The sequence below is a fragment of the Phaseolus vulgaris genome, chromosome 8, assembly GCF_000499845.2.
Source record: "Phaseolus vulgaris cultivar G19833 chromosome 8, P. vulgaris v2.0, whole genome shotgun sequence".
In the NCBI taxonomy this organism is placed as follows: Eukaryota; Viridiplantae; Streptophyta; class Magnoliopsida; order Fabales; family Fabaceae; genus Phaseolus; species Phaseolus vulgaris.
Window position 1 is genome coordinate 58,376,561 of NC_023752.2, and position 25,533 is coordinate 58,402,093.

Genomic DNA, 25,533 nt, shown 5'->3' on the forward strand with positions numbered 1-25,533 from the left:
AATACAGGTGTTCTCAAACAGAAAAAAGTACCAATAACTAACCCCAAACCACAATGCTATCTAATAGATTGCACTAGGAAAAAAAATGCTCTATAGAATGTTTAACCCAATAGTAAGATTGGGTGATTTTGAATATTTTTAGGAAGTGAAATGACCCTGCCATTGGGATATCATATGTATAAGATATACATTATTATTTACTTAGATTTTTTTTAAAAAAGAAACTGCATATTGAACCACTTTTTTTTATAATTGCTGATCGAAACACTAATCTAAAGAAAGATAATAAATAGCAGCATGAAATATAACAAACTAAAGTCAGAATAAATGAGAATTAAAATATTTCAAAATTAACATTCAAGCACAGCTTAATTTCACCTTCATTTGCATTTCTCTATAGCCATTTGGCACTTTATCTGAAAATCAATATATAACAAGCCACTATAAAATTTCTTAATAAAAAATTTTCAACTTGACCTAAATTTGAGAACACACATTAACACCTATATAAATGGCCAGCACAAGCTTCCATGGTTTTGTTCCTATTTTTGTTTGATTTCACTAAGTTGAAGACTAAAATAAATTAAATATTCCTCACACCTCACACTATTGGCTTAAGTGATTCACGCTGGGAATAAGCACCGACTAAGCCACAGGATACTCTGGCAACCTAGGAGAGGTTCAACATTTCTGTCAGTTTATTATAATCCCATAGATTCATGTTCTGGCACATGTAAACGGCACCAACAGCAAGTATAACAGAAAAAACTGCCATGCTCTTCATGCACCCATGGCCTTGCGACAATCGTCCCAAAATGACCTTGCAGTACTTGTCTGCATCCTTTAATAATGCATGGCTAGAACCATCATCCACATTAGCAAACGCCTCCTCATTCTACAAAAGACAGATTGAGTGAGATGGCATAAGATTAACAAATATAGTTAAATTAGGTTCAAGATAAGGTGCATTCTCTACATTGATTCTGGAACAATGTGTCACCTAAGATAACTACGTTATTTAGTTTCTAATCTCACTGCTCTCGCCTAAGGATTTTGAAAACGTGTTAAGAAACATTTGGATATGCTGCAAGAGATTAAACAGCCTAAATATACTGTTGCCAAATTAATAAACCCATTTTGGGAGCCTTTGGAAGAAACTTTTACAGAGCTTTTTGGGCTTATATTATTCAAGTACTTATGTGGAAAAATTTTAAGGTGTTGGGTTAAGCATATGAAAGTGGCTAATGACCCCCTTGTGTAAGCTTCTTTTAATGAGTTATTATGTTGGGAAAGTAGATCAAGGTCAGCCACAAGCTGACCAAAAACCTTTGCTAGTATGTCAAAGGAAAAATAGAAGACAGTGGTGGGCAAAATAACAGTAGACTGTTGAATCAGTTACGACGGCTAGAAAGGAAGGGTATAGATAGAGCACTTAAGGGTTTGTGGGGATAGGTAAAGATTACATTGTTGTGAGAAGGATAAGTCCTTGTCCAAAAGGGGAGCAGCTTCCTTTGTAGAGCCTCTGTACTTGTGATTCAATCAATAAAAGTTTTTAAAAATTGGTCCAACCTGCCGGATTCGAAAGAAAACAATGGACAAACGTGAAACCAGGTTATCGACTTGAAATCAATGGTAAAAGTGTTGAAGACAACCAACGATCAAGGGGTACACATCGAAATAAAGAAAAGCAAGAGGCATTGATGGGATCAAAGATTTGCTTAAAGACTGGAAGTAAAGGCAAGGCATCACTCATATTGGAGAACAAAGTGGCCATGAAACAGCAGTGGAAAGTGAAATGCTCGAAGCAGAGGGAGATGATGTTCGCCAGTGGAAGGTGGAATTACCCATGTTTGAGGGAAACAACCCTTTGGGTTAGTTTGCAAAATGAAATTCGCTTTTATTAGCATGGAGGAAAACACTGTTCATTTGTTCCATAATTGGAACAATTACTAGTGATTCGACAAGAAGAAAGAATGAGTTGTTAGTGGTACAAGCATCTTTGACCTCAGATGATCAGTTGTTAGGGTATTTCTTAGCGGGTTTGTAACAGTATTAGACCCAATATTCACCCTCATGATCCCAAGGAATTGGTTAGAGCTGAGGAATTAGCTTATGACTTGGAATAAGCAAAGATTTTTGGGGAGACTCAAAAGCATAACACAGTAGCGAATTCGAGATACTATGGTTGATGAACGAGTGATAGCTCGTCCAAGTGGGATGGAACCAAGGTCCAGACTTGACTTATTAAAGTAATTTTGGCAAAGGATGAGCATGTTAATGAAGAAGTTGAAATTACAAAATTAACTAGTGACGATGAAGAAGAAGAGGGTTTGGAAGCTTTATGCCAATGGATCTTTCCTTGCGTTTGGCAGGGAGGTTGACTTAACCCTGAATTACGAAATTGGAAGGAAGACTACAAGGAAAAAAGGTGTTGATTCTAGTTGACAGTGGCGTGCGTGAGTCACAATTCTATTTCTTCTAGATTAGTACAATGCTTGGAATTGAGCGTGGAACCAACTCAGTACTATGGAGTGCGGCTAGGAGATGGGAATAGAAAAAGAGCACAAGGTTGTCGCAAACATATTGCAGTAATAATAAGAGAGTACGAATTGATGGAAATTTTCTTGTTTGAGATGGCAGGGTTGGACTTGATTTTAGGAATAGCATGGTTAGCAACTATCGGGTAAGTTAAGGTGAACTGGAAAACTTTAGCTATGGCGTTTGTAAATCAGGGACATGTAAGGCTTCTCCTCAAGCATTAATGAAGGTAAGAGAGGTGGACGTAACGCCATTATTGTGGGTGGTGGACATTGAGGATGACGTAAATTCAAATAAAGCGTGACAGATTGAAACTAAAGAGCAAAAACAACTACAACAAATATTAAGATCAATATCAACATGTTTTTGCTGAACCTCAAGATTTGCCACCAAGTAGAGAAATCGACCATAAAATTCTCATGAAGACAAGGGTTGATCCAGTGAATGTTTGACCCTACATATATTCTTACATTAAAAAGAATGAGATTGAAAAACATGTTAAAGAAACGTTGGTCTCGTGTATTCGGCCCGGCAATAGTCCCTATTCAAGATCAGTCATTCTAATTAAAAAGACAGGGGCAATTAGCATTTTTGCATTGATTATAGAGTTCTCAACAAAGTGAATACACCAAATAAGTTTCATACTCCTGTTATTGAGGAGTCTTGAGTTACAAGACGGGTTAAATGGGCCAAATATTTTTGTCAAGATTCCAACTTCTATAGTAAGTGATAGATATTTTGTGTTTCTTTGTCTTTTTTGGAAGGAACTCTTTAGAAGACAAGGCACTACATTAAGGATGAGTACATCTTATCATCCAGAATATGATGGACAAACCAAGGTACTGAATAGAACACTGGAAACATATTTATGATGTTTCACTTCTGGACAGCCGAAGGCTAGGGTGGAGTTCATGGGAAAAATATTGTAAAATACAAGTTACCAAGGGGCAAAAGTGTACACGATTCAAGGTGGTATATGGAAGGGCTCCTCCTTCAGTAGCCAGATTTATTCCAGCAGACATTTTGGTAGAAGCAGTAGCACCATGCCTAGTGGAGAGGGATGAAGCTTTAAAACAGTTGAAATATCAGTTAAGGGCTCAGGATCACATGACAAGATATGCTAATGCTCATTGAGTAACATCTAAAATAAAGGTGGGAGATTGGATATATTTCACAATTTGTCATCAAGACCAAGTAATGCCTACAAGACTGTATCCAAAACTGGCAACCAGATACTATGAGCCCTATAAAGTGATCAAGCAAATAGGAGTAGTTGCTTTACAGTTACAGATTCAAGTGTAGGGCAGAATTCACCCAATTTTTCATGTTTCTCAACCCAAGTTGGCAGTAGGAGATCATCCAGTCGAAGTTACAGGACCATTCCACCGGATTACAACCATATCAAGTGTTAGGAACTAGGATGGTAAAGCAAAGGGAAGAATCGGTACATCAATTGTTGATTCAATAGCAAGATAAATCACCAGAGGAGGCAACATAGGAAGATAAAACTAATATACAACAACAATCTCCGAAATTCAACCTTGAGGACAAAGTTCTGTTTTGAGGGAGAGGTATTGTTAGGAAAAATGATCAAGATCAGCAACAAGCTAACCCAAAACCTTTGTTAGTATATCAAAGGAAAAACAGAAGACAGTAGTCGGCAAAATAACAGAAGGTGGTTTGTGATTCTCTTGGTAACAAGCTCTTACTTAATAACCACTCAATTAAGTTATTTATCCAAAATCACCCTTGATCATACAAGAACAAATTGTAAAATATACAGAGGCTTCAATGTGCATACCAATGTGTTCATTAATATAAAATGCAGCAGTACAGTTAGAAAGGTTGAGTGTCTCAAGCTGTGTGCAACTGCATTTACTAAAAATGAAAATAGTTTACCTTTTTACAAAAGCTCTTAAGAGTTTCCCTCAAAGGATCAAGATTAGTATGTTTGGCAAAGTATTCCTTCCATTCACCAGAAAGTCTTCTCAATACAACAATACTTGCTTCAAGGTTATCCATATAAAGCAAATCCTGTTTCCCAGTATAAAACACATGTTTGTGTTAGTAAGTACGAAAGGAGTCCCAAGGGAAAAAGTGTAGGAAATGAATGAAAATAAATTTTGAAATAGCATTCCCTTGTACTTACCCATTGCTTGTAACACTCAGGATTCTGAGTCAAGCACCAAATAAAGATGTCACTTGCCTCCTTTGATAGGTCAGGATTAGCTGTAAAAGACTCAAGCATTTAAGTTTTCAAACAAAAGTAAAACACCAACACTTTCATCTTTTAGTAATAAATACTTAAATACTCGAGAGACCGCACAAAAAGCAAATAACTAGTAAATTGTAACACATAGATAGTGTTTGGTCTGAAATAGGGGTGTTTGTTTGCTTTGAAACAATCAATTATAGGATATTTCAGAGGTTCCGAAATAACAAATTATTTCTGCAAATAACATTATTTCAAAAAGTTGTTTGTAGTGAGTTCACTATAATAATTAATTATTTCAAGAAATAATCGATTAATACTGCTCCATATTTTAGATTCCTTTATGTAATAATTGATTATTTAAACCAAAACAGTGGTTTTGATGAGTGTTAGAAGTTTAATTAATTATTTTAAAACTTAATAGATTAAAAACGTGTCCAGACCAGAAAATTGAAGGGAAACTAATTTCTCTTAGTATTTTAAAGGATTTAGTGTTTTTCGGGTTCAAAGTTATCAAATATGAGAAGAGGAAGGAGAAGAGCTTTGTGTGTGAAGGGAACTGAAGAGCACTCACATTTTTCTCCATTGAAGAGGTGACTAAAATCTCAAGTCCTTACTCTTCCATCTCATGTTTTGGCGGGTTTGGGGTTTGAGGTTCTTCTTATTTGGGTTTAAAGTAAGAAATTGAGAGGTTTGTGAATTATTCTTGTGAAATCTAACACGGGGGAATTTGGTGATTTTTCAGAAGTGCTAAATTAAACCCTATTATTTTCATTTATGAATTCATGAGTGATTTTGGGCGTTGGTTATTCATTAATTGACTAATAGTGTAATTGTTAATTGTGGTATTGGTTCTAGAGTGACTTGCTATGAATTAATTGTCAATTGATTGTGTGATTTCCAATTGTGGATACGCGGATAAATCACAATTTTGTTATATTGTATGCAAGTGAGAACAGTTATCTCCAAAAATGGCCAAGTACACTTTTCCATCAAAAAGGGAAAAGTAATACCCTCTTTTTTTGGTAAAGGGAATAAAGCATTACCAGCTCAGACCATGGGTAGCATATGAAACTATCATCGTCTAGGATGACATGAGAAACTCCTTTCCTTTGGGATTGGAGAATATGAGAGCTACCACCATCTTGGATGAGGTAGCATACACTTGTCTTATAAGATGAAGCAAATTAAGCATTATAGGTGCCAAGGTCGGCCAACTCTCAGCTCACATAAGTTAATTCACCACAAGTTGAGCTAAAATTGAGTTGACTCAACTCGTTCACTTTATGGTAAGCCAAAAAACTTTCAACCTGGCTCAAACCACTACGGATTGATACATTAAAGGAACTAAATTTAAAGAAACAAAAAAGAACAATTATTTTTTTATTAATAGTATTTTATATGTGTGTGCATGTGTATAATAGCATTGAATATTTAAATATCTAACCAATGTCAAGAGTTCTTCGAATATCTTCAAATTGCATTTCTTTTTCTGAAATTGAAATTGGTCAACTCACTTAAAACTCAACTGGAACATGTTTGGCTCACGGGTTAACTGAGCTAGATTGATTTTGACCCACAATAAAAGAATTCTTTTAACTTTTTCAACCCAATAAGATGATGAGTCAGGCTGACTCACGAATTGCAACTCACTTTGACATAGCACTACCACCTTCAGAAACAAGGGTAGCAAAATGTCTTTGGGGATAGAGAGGGCAATGGGACATCCTTGCCTAAGTGGTTGTAATGGGGGCTTGTCAAATAAAAGTCAGATTGTTTAACATGATTACTATGATCTTTCGTATTCTTATATGCAAAGATATATTATTATACCATTTATATATATATATATGTGTGTGTGTGTGTGTAATATTATGGAATGTTTTAGAAGAATGTGGGTATCATGGATGCTTTGTTTTTCTGGTTTGTCGCACAGGCTGAAAACAATGCTTTTGTGAAATCTTTAAATGTGTCTTATGCTCACTAAGATTATAAATTTCTTTTGTTTAGATGCCCAGTTTTGGAACCATGTCAAGTTTCTGCACATTTTTTTTTTATTCTTTTTGCTTTCTTTTATAGGATTTTTTACACACAAAAGAGTTGAATTGAATGGGATTAATATACGTTTATATTGTAAATAAATATTAAGTTTATGGATAACGTTATCTTTGATGTATGGTTGTCCCCGTGTAACAGCACTACATAAATTACATCTGCAAAGGAAAAAATTGACGGCAATCAACATTAACTAGAAATTACCTTCTCCCGCAGCTTTAATTGCTAAAATTAGTATCTGCTGCGCAAGATGCTTTAGTGCTTTACTTCCAGGGGAACCAGAAAGGGCAACTTCTTTTATTGTTGGATAAACAGCTTCAAAACTTTCAGTGGCCTAAATAAAATATACAAAATACCAGATGAGTATCTCAGCTAAACCAATGATTGCAATGCAAGTGCTTAGAAGATACAAAGGATTATTTTAAAATTCTACCTTGACCCGAGCTGAAGGAAGAGGGAACGTAACTCTCAATAGCGAATCAAGTGCCCACGGGGGCACAACACGCTCCCCCTTTCTGACAGCCCCATTTAGTAAAATAGAACGAGCTTTAGGAAATGTGATAATTCTGTTAAAAAAGAAAGAATGGATGAAGATAAATTGTTAAAGGAAAGAATGAGCATCTAGGAATTCTGCACTAGTTACAATCAATAAATCAGGGGAAGTTAGTGAGGAATCACAAAGGTTCCTAACCTCTCAACCAACTGTAATATCAAGTCTCTTGACTGTGGATTGCAGCCAGACTTCGCACTCAGCATGGGCAAGAGAAGAGATACCCACAAGTACAACCCCATAACTAGATCTCCTTGAGAAGCCTACAACAAATCCAAATCCAGTTACAAATCCATATAACAAATTTGTGTTTGGGGTGGGGGCACTATATCATGTTGAAAGAAGTCACCTGAGTTATCACCCAAACAAACACAGGGAGTTTATCCTGTCCTTGGTATTTTTTACTCTCCTTCATTATTGGCAATAAACTAATCATGACATCAGGTTTTCGTCGAAGCACCATTGCTAAAACCACAAATATGGCAACCTGTAGTTCAAGTGATATACAATATTCACACCAAATATTCAATGAATTATAGTTATAGCTCATATGTAAACATGTTACAGAATTAAAATAACATTATAAGATTTGACTGATATTTCAACAAGTTTATAAATATTCAAATAAATTTGGATGCCATATTGCAATCATCAATAAGTAGAAAAAATAAAAAATACACAAATTACATTGAAAAAGTGACATCAGCCAAGTTGATCCTGGAACACCAAGAAGTTTATTGAAAGGGCCACCTTTACAAAATCTCCTTATTAATATGGATATCTGGCTACATTTACAGAAAATCAGATGCACAACCATTCAAAGCTGAGAATCAGACTGTAATATATCACTGTCTGAGAAGGTAAACCCCACATCCAAACTTGTCCCCCTTAGCTTATGCCGTACATCCTTGTCATCCTTAAATCTTAATGCATTTCAGACTCATAGGACACATTAAATAATTAACCAATATTTGTGTTGTTTGAAAAGCTAGTCATTCACTAGTGCCAACAAAGCTAAGGAACCATAAGAAAAATATCAAATCTAATACGGCTTGAGAAATGGTCATTTTATTTTGAATATTTCTATATTTCATATTAAATAGGAAACAACTTGGTAAAGAAACTAAGAAAAAGTCAAAGTTGCAATACAGTCATCTATAAAATTTGATGGTAATTAAAACAAAAAGTTATGAAATTAACATCAACATTCAGAAAAGGTTATCATTGACATCCAAAAAGGTTAGAACAACAATATCCAACCAAGCATTAAGTCACTAGATGGTGCCAGCAATCCAGATACCATCTCTCACAGATACATATACTTGCTCATATGGAGACACAAATCAACAAAGACGCAAAGTTTATTTCTGTACTATTAAAAACGCCAAAAAAATATAGTAATGTCCTCATCAACACAAAAATTTAAGAAATGCAACACCGTTACAGAACCACGACAAATTGTCATAACCGTCATGGTGTGATTTCAAAGGGTACCTGAGATTTCGATGATGATTGTTGGACCACCTTCTTAGATCCCTTAACAGTTCCCTGATGACTTGTAATGTCTGCAAGAATGCTGTCTAACGACCATATCACAAAGGAACCAAGGGCTTCATATGATCGATGACTGATCCAATCAGTTGATATTTTGTAAATATCCTCAGAAATATGCAAAAGAGGGATCTGTTGAGAAAGGCAAAAATGATAAGAAAGACTAACAATTACCACCGACCAAGGACCACAAAGCATCCAAACCATCAAAAACAACAAAGACTATAAAAAGAGTGATGCATTAGGATGATCATCACAGAAAGTCAACACACATAATTCAGCGACATTTTCACAAAAGACTCAAAAACAACAATGATCAGATCAGAGCTCACTCATGCAATTAAAAATTCTATACATACTACCATATATCGCGCATCACAAAACCATACAACTTAGTTTCCAAATTTTTAATCCGAATTACAAAATAAAAAGGAACAGAAACAACTCACATCAACAATCTTCGCAATGGTGGATTCTTTGAACGTCTTCAACCACGGAAATTGAGCTCCACTCACCGACGAGAACGCGCGACCGAAGTAATCAGCAAATCGCATCATCATAATATCTTGTTGCGATTCATACGAAGCCTGCGCAAACAGGATTCATCTTATCTATCACATACAATGAACAAAAACGAATCGCAATTACAGCAGATCAGTAGCGAAATCGAAACACTCACGGTAATTTCAGCAAGAAACGTGTCGAGTTCATCGGCGCTGATTCTGGAAGCAGCTTCGGCCACAGTCACCTTCGGTTTCTTCGGCTTCTTCTGCTTTGCCTTCTTCACTTCGGAAGAACCGTTCTGGATGGCGCCGGCTTCCGGCTCCGCATCGCCGTCGTCTTCGTCGTCGGAAAGCTGCTTCAATCTGCTCGGAGCGGCGCCCGCCGCCTCAGCAGCGGCAGATATCTGAGACTCGAGGAGGCGGCGGCGGCGCTCCTCGGAATGCCGCTCGACGGAGCTGAAGACATCGGAGGACTGATCGGCGGTGAAATTGTCGTTGGCTAGGGGCTGCTTGGAGGAGGACTTCTTGTTGTTACGGTTTCGCTTCTGATAGGACACAGTTTGCCATTCGTTAGTGTTGTTTTTAGCGGCGGTGTTTTGCGTGGTGCGGGTTCTTCTTCTGTGAGCTTCTTCTTCTTCCTCTTGCTCCCTGAGAATGGCTTCAATGAGAGCTGAAGTCTCATCCATGGCGCTCTGTTACGAGGCAGAGGAAGAAGATCGAGACGGCGTCGTTGGAGATAGATCGGAGGCAGAGAGAGACAAATAGAGAGAGAGAGAGGGTAATTAAGTAGAAGATGATGACAGAGAACACATACAGATGGACTCTCATGTGTGATAAAAAAACACACGTGGGTGTTTCCTTCTGCTTTTTAAGTTTGACATCACTCAATTACGACACTGTATTTGCATAATCCCTTGCGTTTTGTCACTTTTTTGGTAAACGTTGAAAAACAAAAATATAACAGATAACACAAAAGAGTTTAATTTTTACCTAACTGTAAAATGTTTTATATAATTAATATCGTAATAAATACTCATAACTCTGAAAAATTAATAAATTTATATATATTGGTCACAGTAAGTTAATAACAAGTTTATAAAAATACGATTAAATAATTTAGAATATGATAGTTAAGAATTTTTTAAATTTAATTGTTTAGAAAATTTAGTGTGTGCTTATCTTTTATCATTAATTGTATTTATATATTTGGTATTTTTTATAACACGCCATCAAGTTTAATCTATTACTTTTATTTCATCTTTAAATCACTTTTATTTCCATCTTTAAAAAGTAAGTGATAATTGAATATTTCTAAAATATGATAATGAAAATACTTTATTTTTAATCTTAAATATTTGATTGAGTATTTAGATTTTTTATATATTTTTAAGTAATTGTTAAATATTCTCATTAGACCCTCCTCCACTATATTAAATTATCATTCTCAATCATTATTTCTATTCTTTTAAAAAACAGACCACCACTTTTATCTATTCACTTTTATTTATGTATCTCTAAATCCATTTAAAATTAGATTTACATATAATCTCATAATTCAATTTAAAAAATTATTAAAATAAACAGTTTATAAATTTCATGAAAAAAAAAATCACTTTTATTAGTTTAACTTGTGTTTTAGTTTCAAGGAGTTTTATTATAAAATAATTTAAAAGATTCCACTGTGTAATAAATATAGATTATATTAAATATATATTGTCTTACATTACTTTTAACTTATACGAATATATAATATCATTTTTAATACATCCTTTTTTATTTTTTAGCGAGATCAAGTTGATATTAAACTTGTTTTTTTAATTTTATAAATATTTTTTAGTTATGATTTCTAATTATAAATAAAAATATATTTAATTAACTCTGAAGGATAAATTTCAATCAAAATAACATAATTAAATATTTTTCAAAATATTTTATTATTTAAAAACTAACAAGTCTTTTTTTTAAATAAATTATTAAACTAAATATGTGATTTCAGTAAAATCTGATATAATTGAAATCGTCAATACCAAATATAATTTCAATTTAACTTTACACTGAAGTCATACTTATTATATACGACTTCAATTATCAGTTAATATTAATTAAAATTGTATGCACCAAATACAATTTCAGTACGAATGTTATCGGAATATGATTTAACTTATAGTCGTATTTTGCATGTACAATTTTTTGAAAATATTTTGTATATACAATTTTTTTGAAAAAAAAAATATGTTTTTCAGATATCGTGAGCATAAATGACAATTTTTGTTAAATAATTTTATACTCTATAATACTTGTACAATTCTAAAAAAAAAAAATTCAAAATAACAAATCGAATTACAACGTGTAGGAAAAACACCAAGACTTTTACTACATATAAGAATTTTGTCTTTCATATGTCCAATTGTAAAATATTTTATTATAGATATTGAAAAAAAGTTTTTATTATTATATGACGTTGATATTCTTGTGAAAGGTTAATTTTGCTTTTTATTGTTATTATTATTATGTTCATTTGTATCTTTTGTTTGTTGACTTCTGCTTTGCACGTAACAAAGTAAATTCAAGCCAAACTTACGCGTCTCAAGAGTAATGTATAGTATTTTTTCCTTTTAGACGCGAGATACTATTTTGAATATGAATCCATGTTATCTTCACGTAAAATAAACACTGATCTTTAGAAAATTATTTCGTTTTTTTTTTTAAATAGAAGCATATTGGAAAAAAAAACTATATGTAAATTTGTTTGACATCCTAATTGATATATCCATTTATAATATACTCATCCTATGAAAGTGAAAAGTTAACCTTCTTTAAGTAGAAAAAATACTGCAATAAAAATGTTCTCATTATTATCGTTGGATTATATAATATTCTAAATAATTAAATTTTATAAAAAAAAATGCAAATGTCTTTCATTTTCAAGAATTGTGATTTTCAACCCATATAGAAAAAACTTTAAACATGCCTTTAGAACACGTAACACTTTAAGAAAAATACTTAAATTATAAAATAATGGTTTATTTTTGTTATTATTTACAAAAGCAGTATTTTTTTTACTTATGGATGATAAATAATAATTATGTATTATTATTATTATTAATATTGTGATCATTATTAATGATGACAATAATAATCATAACGAAAGTTATAATTTTAATTAGGGTAATAGGATCAGTCAGAGTAATAGTATAAGTGACAAAATAGTATCATTTAATGATAATAACACTCACAAGAGCGTTGATGATAATAATCATTGTTTTGTTATCATATTATTATTGTTACCATCACAAGTCCAAAGTGATAGCAATAATTACAGTAAAAATGGTAAAGAGAAAGATAATGATAATAATCATGGTACAAAGTGATTTTAATAATTATTTTTATTCAAGATTGAATGTAATCATAATCAAATTTATGTAAATACTATTTAAATTTTTGAAGATTTATTTTCAATTTTCAATAATGACGATATTTTTTCTTACACAGCTTTTATTTATTTAGAATCTTTCTGTAGTTACTATTTTTCAGTTTGTTTCTGTTAACTCAAATTTTCAGCCCAACGATATCGAACCCGTATGATTAAATTTTTGTATTGTTATTATTTATGCGTGGAAATATCTTCATCTTCAGGCTTTTGCATTTTGTTTCCAACACACTGGTGCCTACTACACGTAGGGGTCGTATTCTGCACCCATATATTGTATTTCTGCACCCCTATATTTTATTCCTGCACCCCGTACAACAACTTTTTTCTTTTAGAAATAAATGGTGAGATGTTGGTAGTAGTGTGTTTCTTTGGAGAATTTATAGTGTGTGTGTGGTGGCTGTCATTGGTTGGAGGCAGTGCTTGTTGTCTTTGGTAACTATGGATGGTGGTTAGTAGTGGTGTTGGTTGAGTTACGCGGTGATTCTTATAAACAATTTTGGTGAGTGTTTCGTCAAGTTGGATTTGTGTATTTTCTAACGTAAAATCTGAAATACAAAATATGTATTAATATATATATATATATATATATATATATATTGTACGGGTAGAGTTTGTATGATTGAGATCATGTTTCCGACCTGGTTATTACACTTTTAAACATGACTCAGCTTCCTAATCTGACCCAATAAGAATGGTCCATCAAAATAATATAAATAGTATAAATTTCAAGAATCAGATACGTCATTACACAGTACTCAAAATACCGAGTATCGAATACTAAATCTAACTTGAGCGAAGTGCCTTCTGTTGGTACCTTTAGCATGTTTAAGGAAGGAGAACATAGATGCAATACATATAAAAAAAAGAATTATTGGTTATGATTCTTGAAAGCACAAAAAGTTGAAAGTAGGAAGAATCTATTCCTATTGATGAAAAAAAACAAAAACAAAAAATCATCATGAAAAGTTAGAAAGAAAATGATGATTAGATAATATATGTGTTCTCTATAATTGAACTGTAGGTATGTTTTTCTTCTTTAAGATGTGCATTTTGTTATCTGAACAACCAATATGTTTTGGAAGCCTAACCTCATTACAATCCTGGAAAAGACCTCAAGATTCATGTTTCTAATATGTTGTGATTTGAAGATGAGATGAAAAGCAACTGTGATTTGTTATGATTCAATAAAAATAGAGAGAAACACTTACCTGTGAGCATATGAGAAGAAATTCCTTAATGAATTGTCATTCATTTGTTTTGAGTTGATCCTGGAAGTTGATTATGTCTACATATTTTACATAAGGTGTTTTGATATTTAAATTCAAATATATTCATTTATTTTGCTTGAGAACAAACAAGATTCTAAGTTGGGGAGAGTGATAAGTGTATAATTTCAGTAATATTTTATATTAAAATATAGGCACTTGTGAGTATTAATTGTTAAAATACATATAAAATAATATCTAATTTATGAATTTATATTTTTTTACATTTTTTTATTATCTTTATTGAATAAGAACATCTTATTTCAAAATTTAGTGTTAATTTCAGATTTCTAGGAAAAAATAAGATTTGAAAAAAAAATATCTATGATAAAACGTTCAGATATTTTAATCAATTTTCCATGGGATGAATCCACAATTAAAATTAAACCTAAGAGGAATTAAAAGTTTAAGATTTGATCATTATGTAACTCCACGATACCACAAATTACCTATCAGGTGACAATATTAGTGCAAGTAATTGCAAAAACAAATGTGGGATATAAGCTGTGAGTTTTGGAGGTAATAGAACCAAGAGAGTCGTAACCTCTTAACCTTCCAACACTTTAATAATTTCTTTATGTTAAAATCTCAGATATTTTTTATACATGGACTTTTCGGATGAAAAGTGTTGAAATCTGCCCCTATAAAGACACAAAAAAAATTAAAGTCATTATTTTGAACCATAACATTAAAATCACTGTAATGAATAAGAACAAATACCAATACTTTTCATTTATACATAAATAATATTCATATAATAAAATGTAGATCTATTTTTTACATTAAAATTACTGGACAAAAAGTATTAAATTTTCATTACGTAGTTGAATTAAGTCAGATTCATCAAATTTGAAATTTATGAATCTTTTATCAAATAAAATTATGATTGGTGCTAAAAAACACTTAACCTAACCTACGAAATTGAATTGAATAAATTTGTGAAATAGGGACAACTTACTTATTATTCACATAAGTTTAATGCAAGGTTCTATATTTTGAGATCTTATACTACTTCTTTTTAATAATGGATTCTATTGTGTCATATAATACAAAATCTTTTTATTAAATTTTTGTTTATCTCACAATTTAATTTAATTTTTGATGGTACGAAGGTATACAAAAGTACTTTTCTTGAGATCTTGAGAATTCTTCTAAAAAACTCTTGTTTTTTTCCTCTATAGTGTAGGTCTTGAACGATGTAGATGCTGAATGTTGCTTGAATAGGAAATCTTGTGAAAACGAAATCTCAAGTGAAGATCTTGCATTAAATGCACTCTAACATCTCAATCAAATTTATTATCTCATTAATACACATACAAAATAAATAATGAATATATTGATAAAAGACAAAAAAAATAATGAATATTTATATATAAAAGACAATAGTTCACTGGCTTTATGAAAACCCAATCATCCATTTTTTTTAAATGAGTAGTATTCAAATTTTCATTTAAAATAAAAATTTAAAAATAGGTCAGGAAAAAATGCAACCAAGAAAAGTAAAGAAAATAAGCAACATAAGAGTTGTGTGTGGAGAATGAACGCAAGGGTTAAAATGAATTGGAGTTGTAAAAAACCGAAAATGTTTGTCTTGAGTTAATGTGTGAGTAGATAGTTGTGATGGAAGTGGCATATATCTCTCTCTCCTGAGATTTATTGTTGGGTAGCACAGCATTAAAAGAAAACAAAAACGTTAGCCCTATCAAACTGACATTGATATATTCTCCAACTCCAGATCCTACAGAGCTCCTTCGACTGTACCAGGCATGCTGTCCCCACACTTAGCATTCACATCAATTAATGTTAGCGGCTGATCCAATGATGCCAAAACAAAGTCTATATAACGGATCAAGGGAATATTTAAGTGCACTTATTGCTCAAATTCAATGCTAAAACGATTATGATTAAGCCCAAGGAACTAACTCACTCTCTCTCTCTCATCATCATAAATGATACTATTGCTATTAGTACATTGTTGATTGGCCTAATCCACCCCTATTATCAACGAGAATCACAAACACAGGGAACGTGAGAGCACGCGCGTGAAGCAGAGCGTGCTTGAAGGATTGAAATAGAGCCGTAATGTGAGCATATACTGTGTTATCTCCATCAGCCAGCATCTTTTGTTCTTGGCATTGCGGTGCTGTCACGGCTCTTCTATATGTCTAAACCAAAGCTTCATTTCTAGCACACACGTATCATCACATTATGCCATTATTCGCACACACACCGCCCAAAAGTAACAATACTTAAGATCTAATTGTTTTGCGTAAGGGGAAGCCAAGAAAAAAACAGCATCAGCTACAGTTTCTCTGTTTTTTTTAAGCTCGCTCAGAGAGATGAAGAGGGAAGGGATGGAAGACGCCAATGCAGTGAAAGGTGAATGTTCAAGCAGTGGGAAGGGGAAGGTGGTGTTTGAGGAAGAAGAAAATGAAGACAGGTTGTTGGCAGGTGTAGGATACAAAGTGTGTTCCTCAAACATGGTTGACGTGGCACACAAGCTCGACCAATTGGAGATGGTAATGGAGGGAGATGGAATGTCCCATCTCGCCAACAACACCGTGCATTACGACCCAACCGATCTCTACGGCTGGGTCCAGAACATTCTCAACAATGCGCCCAATCACATCACCGCAACCAACAACAACAACGCTGTCATTCCATCGCCGTTAATCACCGTCCCCGAGAACGATCTAAGAGCGATTCCATTACCATACATTGAAGCGTATCCCCAACTAGAAAATCAGAATTGCCACAAGCAATTTAAGAGCTCCTCGTCTCTGTTTTCGCCCGCGATATCATCGGACAACGTGCTTCCGGTGGTTCTGATGGAGGAGGCCGGCGTGCATCTCGTCCACTCGCTCATGGCCTGCGCGGAGGCCGTTCAATTCGGAAATGCGAGCCTTGCGGAAGGCCTCGTGAAGCATGCAGGAAACCTTGCTGCGTCGCAAGGAGGTTCAATGGGGAAAGTCGCGTCGTTCTTCGCTCAAGCTCTCGCTAGAAGAATCTACGGCTTCTACCCTCACGAGACTCTAGACTCTTCCTACTCCGACATGCTGCACACACATTTCTACGAATCGAGCCCGTACCTCAAATTCGCGCACTTCACGGCAAACCACGCCATCCTCGAAGCCTTCGCCGCTGCGGACACGGTGCATGTTATCGATTTTGGCCTGAAGCAGGGGTTGCAATGGCCGGCGTTCATGCAAGCGCTCGCGGTCCGTCCGGGAGGTCCACCAGTGTTCCGTCTCAGTGGAATAGGACCGCCGCGGCTCGACGACCCCGATTCCGACACGCTTAGTCAGGTTGGTTTGAAACTGGCGGAACTCGCTCGAAAAGTTAGGATTCAATTCGAGTTCCGCGGATTTGTGTGTAACAGTTTAGCGGATCTAGATCCGTCCATGCTCGAGATCCGAGCCGGAGAATTCGTCGCGGTTAACTCTATCTTCGAGCTTCACCGCCTACTGGCGCGACCGGTTGACATTGAAAAGGTGTTAGAAACGATTAAGAGGATTAAGCCGGAGATTGTTACCGTGGTGGAGCAAGAAGCGAATCACAACAGTCCGGTTTTTCTGGAGCGGTTCACGGAGGCTTTGTACTATTACTCGAGTTTGTTTGACTCGTTGGAGGGATCAGTGGCAGCGTCTAGTGAAGAGGCGTTGGTGATGGCGGAGATGTACTTGGGGAGGCAGATATGTAACGTTGTGGCATGTGAGGGGGATGAACGCGTGGAGAGGCACGAAACGCTGGGTCAGTGGAGGGGGCGGTTCGGTTTGGGAGGGTTCGAAGCGGTTCGTTTGGGTTCGAACGCGTTCAGACAAGCGAGGATGTTGCTGGGCCTATACGCCGAGGGGGGAAAAGGGTATAGAGTGGAAGAAAACAATGGGTGCCTCTTGCTTGGGTGGCACACCAGGCCACTCGTTGCCTCCACCGCGTGGAGACTCGCGCCCAATGGCTTGCGCTGAGTTAGGTATCAGGATGACATGAACCGATATTTCCAGATACTGTTCAGTCAAAGTAGAGTGACTCAATCGTGACCTAGTTCCAGAGACAGAGAGAAAGGGTAAATATAAAGGTAAAAACCAACTAAAGATCTTAATTATAATTACCCTTCTAGTATTTTTCTTTTACCTCTTAAGTTAATGAAAGAGTTAGTTGCGTTTCCTTTTTATTTTTTTAATTCAACTCCTTTTTCCAACCTCAAAGAATAATAGATATAATAAAAATTTCTTTCATGTAATAAATTTTGATATTTATCTTAAATAGCTTATCGATGTCGATATAATACTCGTATCACATATATAGGTATCGATAGAACACGTATCCGTAAAAATTTTAATTCAAAAAGTATTTGTTATCTCTTAAGTTAATGAAAGGATTACTTGCATTTCCTTTTTATTTTTTTTAATTCAAACTCTTTTTTAATTTCAACCACAATGGATAATAGATATAATAAAGATCTCTTTCATGGCTTTAAGAATTTTAATAAACTAATTCTTTCAAGATTTTTTTCTTTACCTTACTGCATTTTGGAAATATAATTTATTTAAGGATAAATCAAGAATTAAAACAAAATCTATTAAAATCCAAAAAATCAATCATTTAAATATTTTAAAAGAGTTAAAAATTGGCTATTTTTGAAAGAATAATGATACATTTTTTTATCAGAAAAAATAATGATACATTGATAATCTCAATTTTTTTATATAATTATATTATTACTTTTAATATTATTATTTTAATATTTTTATATCATTTAATTATAATGTATTTTTTATTATATATATATATATATTTATTTTTAAATTTATCACTGTATAAAAATAATAAACTATCATTTTGCATTTTGAAATTCAAAATGTTCTTGCATGTTGGCGTACAAAATCCTAGTGTGTAACTTTTAAAGGAGATTATTTACCTGCCCTCCAAGTCACGGGTTGAAAAAGGGTACTTGTGGCTTTTGCATTTGGTCAGAGTAATTTGGTAAGAGAAAATTTTGGTCAGACCATGACCGTAGCTTGGTGAGTTTTGCGTTTTCCACTGAAATTGTAACATTTAGTCAAAATGGTAATTTTTTGTTTATATACAATATTTTTATTCTTAAATCAATCCAATCACATTATATAATAAATAAATTACTGATATGCCTCTAGTAATATTTTATTAATGATGAGTATACAATAAATTTAAATAATTGTTAGTAACGAAGTGAATTGTTTAAAACAATTTTTTTCTAAAATTACTTTAATTGATTTTATTATATATGCGTGTGTATTTATAAGTAAAGAAATAATGAATTTGAGCATATTTTGAAAAAAAATTATTGGTTATAAAATAGTTTAAAAAATTGTAAAAGGTGAAATGTTAATTAGAATTTAAATTTAAATATTTATTTATAAAAGACTAATATGTGAATGAAAATAATGTAGTACAACCCAAAATTAGTTGAACATGTTGTCTTCAACTTTATTTATCTTTGAGATGTGTTATTAAATCATAGTTGGATTTCTTACAACTATTTTGATTTCTCAACATGAACTCAATATTTTGATTTTATCTTTATTTATTTTTTGATTTTATTCTTATTTTTTTTCTTCAACGCTTCAGTGACTATATCTTTGATGCTAGTATATTGAAATTTGTGTAGAAGACTTTGACGAGGTCATTATATATAGTAATGATCTTTCTATGACAAATTCTTTTTATGTTCTAAAATGTTTAAGTGTGGAGGAAACTCAAATCCAAACAAAAAATAAATAAAATCCATGACCATGAACAATAGTTCTTTTCTCAAAATCGCCATAATGTTTCTTTATCTATTTTCTATTTGTAAAGTATCGTGTGTGGTGTATATATGATTATAAATAAATTATACCAATAAATAAAATAAAAATATAATATTATATTTAGAAATAGCAATATTAAAATATCTAATTTGTTAAACATAGTTTACATAGGTATATTATATTATATAAATTAAATTAATAATAAGTTTAAAGCTGCATGGGAAAATATGAGGCATACAAGAAAAATAGTTAAATTACAATTGTTTCTTCTATGACCATATATTTACAACTCTATTTAATAATAAAATATTAAATTATAATTACAATATAAATTAAATTATTTAATAATAATTAACAAATTTACACAATAAAAAATAGTAAATATATCATAAACATATCATATTACTTTAGCATTGTATTCAAAAGAATTTGTTTTCTAATTAAAATCTAACGAACATTTCAAACTAACAATATCAAAATTTTAAATTAAATTTCTAACCTCACAAATAAAGAGTATGGAAGACAATATGAGAATCTCATTTTATTCAAAATGATAACATAACCACATAATCGATTATGCAGTCAGGTGTAGTTGATTTTGTTATCACTTTGAACAAAATCATATTTTTAGGATCATGAATTAAGTTGACATAACTACAAACAAGGGTCAACAAAATGACGCATGTAGAAATGCATGTAACATATTATTGTTTTTATAATGAAGTAAAAAATACAACACAAAATGTTCCTCCAAATGTCTAAGTAGTTCTCTTACTTGTGCAATGAAGGTGATGTAAAGTCCAACTTCCTACACAACCGATTCGCAATGAAGTTGTGTATCTTTCAAAACACTAGTACAAAATATCATTACCACGCCCTATACAAAAACGATTATCAAAAAAAGTCGTTAAAAAAATATCAAGGGCAGTTTCGTAATTATTCAACCTTTTTAACGACAGTTCTATGCCCAATCGTCGTGAAAGATGCTAGGGGTAATAATGGCGGCTCTCTCTCCAACCGTCGTTAAAAACCCTATTTATTTTTCCCCATCCGCACCTTCACACTTCACTCTCGACTCTCGTGCTCTCTCTCCCATATTTCAGTATCTCTTTCTCTTTTACTCTCGCACTCTCTCATTTCACTCATGCAACTTCGTCATTGCTCCCCGCTCGTGTCGCACCGAACCGCGTCGTTACCTATGAATTGAAAACTTTGCAACATTTCGTTTTGTTTTTTTTTATTTAAAAGTGATTGTAGTTTCAAGTGCAATGGGTGCATGGATTATGGAAGAAAGTGGATATCCGAATGAGGTTATTTAGAACATAGTATACAACTTCGTACATGAATATTCAGAATGAGTGAATATCCACACTTGTTTTGCCATAAGAAATATGTAACCAAAGGAACATCAAACTCACATTTCTTCTCAAGGAGTGGGTCTCTAAAGAACCCCCACCTAAAAGCACTCTAAATTGTCGCATAATCACCACAAAACCATCATGGCACACTTCAGAAAACACGCATGAATGCTACCAACCACTCAAAACGTCAAATGGTTCGCCAAGACTCGCCCACCTCGTCAATCGTCAACCACCGTCAGCCAAACTTGTCGTTGCACACTGTTGTTGTTGTCGCACACAAGCTGCCACACAAGCTGTCAAAGAAGTTGCTAAAGATGCAAACCCTAAATTCAAATTCATTAATAGCAAATTGGTAAAATCAATTTATTTGTTGGGTGCAGGTTCAACTTGATATAGTGTATGAAAAATTTGTCTTAAAAGTGTTTGTGTACAACCTTTTTTCAAGTCTAGGTCCATTCATTAGGTTTCTCCCGTCGCTCCATAATCAAACTTGAAAAGGTCGACGTCTCCATTGATAAAGAGGAGAACAACCTCTCTTCGATCGGTAAGTTTCTTACTATACTTTTTTATGGACTTTTTTGTTCAAAACTGAAACAACTCTGTTTTGACTTGCTTCGATTGCAACAAAACAAAACTATACCGTTTTGACAAGACGATAAATTCCAATTTTAACACATAATAATTTTATATATTTTGATTTAAATAATTTACTTTTACATATTTATTTTCAGTTTTAATATCAAATTAAAATAGAAAATATGAAGTAATTAAAAAAACGTACTATGGTGAGATTAGTAATTTATCTATCAATTTTTAAAATACTAATAACAACTAAATATATGAGAAGCATTTAAATTTAAAAATTCTTTGTAAGTTATTTATCTATCCATATTTTCATGCAGAAGGTCAAGAGCATATTATTTTGATACAAAATTTCATGTTAACGGTGAAAAAAAAATGTTGAGAATCTACCATTTTTTAATACTATAATAAACAAAACATTTGAAAAAGTGTGTGAAGACATGATAATCATGGTTGCTACTATGTGAGTGGTTTATAATAATATTTAAAAAAAACAAATATGTATAAATTTATAATAAAAATAAAAAATACAAAAATACTACAACAATAATTATGTTTCCACTAATATTAAAAATATTGATAATAACAATACCGATAATAATAATATTAATATCAATATTAATAATATTAATAATCATAACATTAATAATAATATTATTATTAATATGAATAATAATTATTATTAATAATTTTCTTATTATTAATATTAATAGTATTATTATTATTAATTATTAATATTATATTTAATAATATTATTAATTATTATTTTTATTAATATGACTATAATCCGTATGTAAAATTAATAGATAACGCATTACTTTATTTACTTACTGATACACTTAATGATAATATCTTTCAAAAGAAATTTATTCTTAAACTTCAAAATTCTGTATAATATTATTTATAAATTATTATTGTTAAATTATTTCACTGTTGTATATGAAAAAAATTATAAATAATTTGATTTTACGTATTGATAGATAATTATCAGTAATTAATAGCACATCTTATAATATCACTAAACATATTTTATTTATGGTTACATCTTTTATTTGTCACCAAATGTGATATTTATTGTTATATTCTATTTAAAAGTTTATATATATGCTCCATATTATATAATAAATGTGATGTTGGAAGAAAAATATGATAATTTGTGAGGTGAAGATTTCTTGATATTGTTAATGACGTTGTTTAAAAAAAACTAAGAGAAATATGTTTTTAAAATGTTACTAATTTTCAATTATAAGTAATTATATAATAAATGAGTTTAGATATAAATGGATCCTTAATTCATTTCTTTAGATATAATCCGTTCCTGTCAAATATCTCAGAGAAAACTTATAGACAAACAAATGAATTTTCGAACAGCGTGTAAGTTATTATCTGATAATAATTCTCGTTTAAAATTGTGAACTTGTCATTCTTTTTTGTAATTCAAGATAAAGGGAATTGAGCAAACAGATACTTTGATGACATATAACATATAGTCTCATAACTCAATAATTAGATGAGAGTAATTTATAAAAACATCACAACGTTAAACCAAGTTATAACAGGAAGTGAATCTAGCTACCACCACTGGAAGATGAAATTGTGTGACATCGAAAACACGACACAAACCAATCCCATAAAGGGTGCAAAAAAACAACAACCATAACGATAAAAATAGTAATAAAAGCATAAGATTGAATCTGAAGTGGATTTGGCCATTGATGAGCCCAAGTTTAAATTCGAAATTGTGTGACAAAGCAGATCAATTACAGACATTACCATTTTATGTCACCCTGACAGTTAAGAAGAGTCACGCGCACTAGGCTAGCGGTCAAACCATGCCATGCCAGCCTATTTCCCCCCTCAGGGAAACAACAACGACTTCACACCACACTGGAGACGTCTTATCAACACAGACATGGGAATATAGATTGTGTCGTACGAGGTTCTCCATAGGTTGGTGTCCAGATATCAAACATACAGTCAAATCTATTACATCATCACTATTACCTTCTCCTTTTTCTATCTCTAGGGCCACCACCACAACTTACCCTCTCATTTCCCATCGTTAAAATGTTCAGAGGGATCATCAAATTTTAGAATCATACACATAAACCTACTTCACAAGAATATCTATCATAAACTCATTGCATTATATATTTATAGTTCTGATATTACTTTTTATTGAAGTTTTTATTACCATTTTGGGCTAACCATAAACATTTTCCATTAAAATTCTGCTTTGATTCACCACCAGGGATAATTGACTACAATAAACAATGGCCCCTTTTTTTTTTTTCCTTTCTCCATTATGGTTTCCAAGATAGAACATGACAAACATAAGATAAGAATTAGCAAGTCCCTGTTCTCTTTGATAATTAGAAAGGAAAACAAACAAGAAAGCCTCGCAGTAAGTCAGCTACCACTACATAATTTTACAACCAGATGACATCAACAACACAGGATCTAACATCACACCCACCACTTATACAGTGTAGGAACACTACATTTGCCACCCAAATAAAAGAAACAATTCTATGTCTCAACACTCACTTCTGTCAACTGAGGCTTCACCTTAGGAGGCCTACCCCTGGGCCTTCCGCTGGATACGGCGGCCGTCGACACCGTGGCCGCTCCCGGAGATCGAGGAATCTTCTTTGGCCTGCCTCTTGGCCTGCCACTTCCAGGGGTGGCTTTAGGCTTTGGGGACTTTGGAGGGGCGTTAGGGTCCTTTGGGGGACGACCCCTTGGCCTTGGAGGGGAGACCACGGTGCTTGGTGAGACAGGGGCCTTTGGCTTTGGTGGTCTTCCACGGCCCCTCTTTGGTGGAGCACTTGGGTCGGGCTTCATGAAGTTGTTCTTACTGAACACAAGCTCTCCACTGTCTTTCATCTTGTTCAGTTGATTCCCCAAAACAGTTGAGTCCGGCAACTCACCATAGGTCGATTCTATGTACTTTGATATTGCTGATTTGCTGGATCCACCTGGTTCATTCAGAGCTTCTAGTGCTTTCAGTATCAGCTGCATCAACACCACCCAAAGTCAACAAAACACAACTCTCATCAAAAACCAACTCTCTATCTCAAAACCATAACCCGCTTCGTGACTTTCTTAAGTTACAGGCCAAATTAATTAAAACCCTTTTTACTGATTTCTCAAGTTCCTAAAAGAATCTTAATTTCTTTTCGAAAAGTGGTAAAAGTCGAGCAGGGGTAGACAAAAGAAGAAACCCAAGTCAGTGAAAATGCATAGATCAGTTAGATCAGTGTGAAATCCACCAGATTTACAAGGAAATTTGTTGGAAAAAAAATAATTTTGGTAAGAAAAACCTGAAAATTGGGATCTGAATTTCGGTGTAAATTACCTCGGGGTACGGAGGAAGTGATTGAGGTTTATTAACCTCTTCAGTGGCCATTGATGCTGCAGGTTGTGAAAAATGTTGAAAAGCTTGTACAGTACCCTCAACCAACCCCCACCAAAAATCTGCAACTTTAACAGAGGAAGTTTAAAAAAAATTTAAGGAAAGTGGAGAGTATGATATGGATGACTCTTGCAAAGATCTGAGGATTGAATTTAAAGGAAGATAAATAAATTAAAAATTGGAAAGAAATTTAATTAAAAAGATAAAGGAAAAAATTTCATGCCTCTTTTACAACTCTCCTTTGTTCATCTTTTTGAGAAAATGGACGGTTAAGAATAACGC

The 25,533-nt window shown here is 33.1% G+C and overlaps 3 protein-coding genes across 3 annotated transcripts; 1 reads left to right on the forward strand and 2 right to left on the reverse strand.

The window, feature by feature from the left end:
* Positions 1 to 350: 350 nt before the first annotated feature.
* Positions 351 to 10,288, reverse strand: LOC137825838 (uncharacterized). The gene is made up of 10 exons (XM_068631624.1): positions 9,586 to 10,288; positions 9,356 to 9,493; positions 8,850 to 9,038; positions 7,705 to 7,842; positions 7,497 to 7,618; positions 7,239 to 7,371; positions 7,010 to 7,139; positions 4,688 to 4,767; positions 4,438 to 4,572; positions 351 to 895 (listed from the first exon to the last, which is right to left on the reverse strand). The coding sequence occupies exons 1-10, from the start codon at positions 10,093 to 10,095 to the stop codon at positions 671 to 673; spliced, it is 1,800 nt and encodes a 599-aa protein (XP_068487725.1). The 5' UTR covers positions 10,096 to 10,288; the 3' UTR covers positions 351 to 670.
* Positions 10,289 to 15,644: 5,356 nt separating this feature from the next.
* On the forward strand, positions 15,645 to 18,278 carry LOC137826311 (DELLA protein 1-like). Its single transcript, XM_068632239.1, has one exon. The coding sequence runs from the start codon at positions 16,447 to 16,449 to the stop codon at positions 18,070 to 18,072; it is 1,626 nt and encodes a 541-aa protein (XP_068488340.1). The 5' UTR covers positions 15,645 to 16,446; the 3' UTR covers positions 18,073 to 18,278.
* Positions 18,279 to 24,181: 5,903 nt separating this feature from the next.
* Positions 24,182 to 25,533, reverse strand: LOC137826160 (HMG-Y-related protein A-like). The gene is made up of 2 exons (XM_068632028.1): positions 25,195 to 25,533; positions 24,182 to 24,851 (listed from the first exon to the last, which is right to left on the reverse strand). Exons 1-2 carry the CDS (start codon positions 25,243 to 25,245, stop codon positions 24,366 to 24,368), a joined length of 537 nt encoding a protein of 178 aa, XP_068488129.1. The 5' UTR covers positions 25,246 to 25,533; the 3' UTR covers positions 24,182 to 24,365.

Excerpts from the sequence above, each read along its gene's own strand:
- LOC137826311 (XM_068632239.1), top strand. The coding sequence starts at position 16,447 with ATGAAGAGGGAAGGGATGGAAGACGCCAATGCAGTGAAAGGTGAATGT.
- LOC137825838 (XM_068631624.1), bottom strand. The coding sequence starts at position 10,095 with ATGGATGAGACTTCAGCTCTCATTGAAGCCATTCTCAGGGAGCAAGAG. Across the intron at positions 7,843-8,849 it reads AATCATCATCGAAATCTCAG|GTTGCCATATTTGTGGTTTT; the intron begins GTACCCTTTGAA and ends CTTGAACTACAG. Across the intron at positions 4,573-4,687 it reads CTGAGTGTTACAAGCAATGG|GATTTGCTTTATATGGATAA; the intron begins GTAAGTACAAGG and ends ACTGGGAAACAG.
- LOC137826160 (XM_068632028.1), bottom strand. The coding sequence starts at position 25,245 with ATGGCCACTGAAGAGGTTAATAAACCTCAATCACTTCCTCCGTACCCC. Across the intron at positions 24,852-25,194 it reads CACTTCCTCCGTACCCCGAG|CTGATACTGAAAGCACTAGA; the intron begins GTAATTTACACC and ends GTGTTGATGCAG.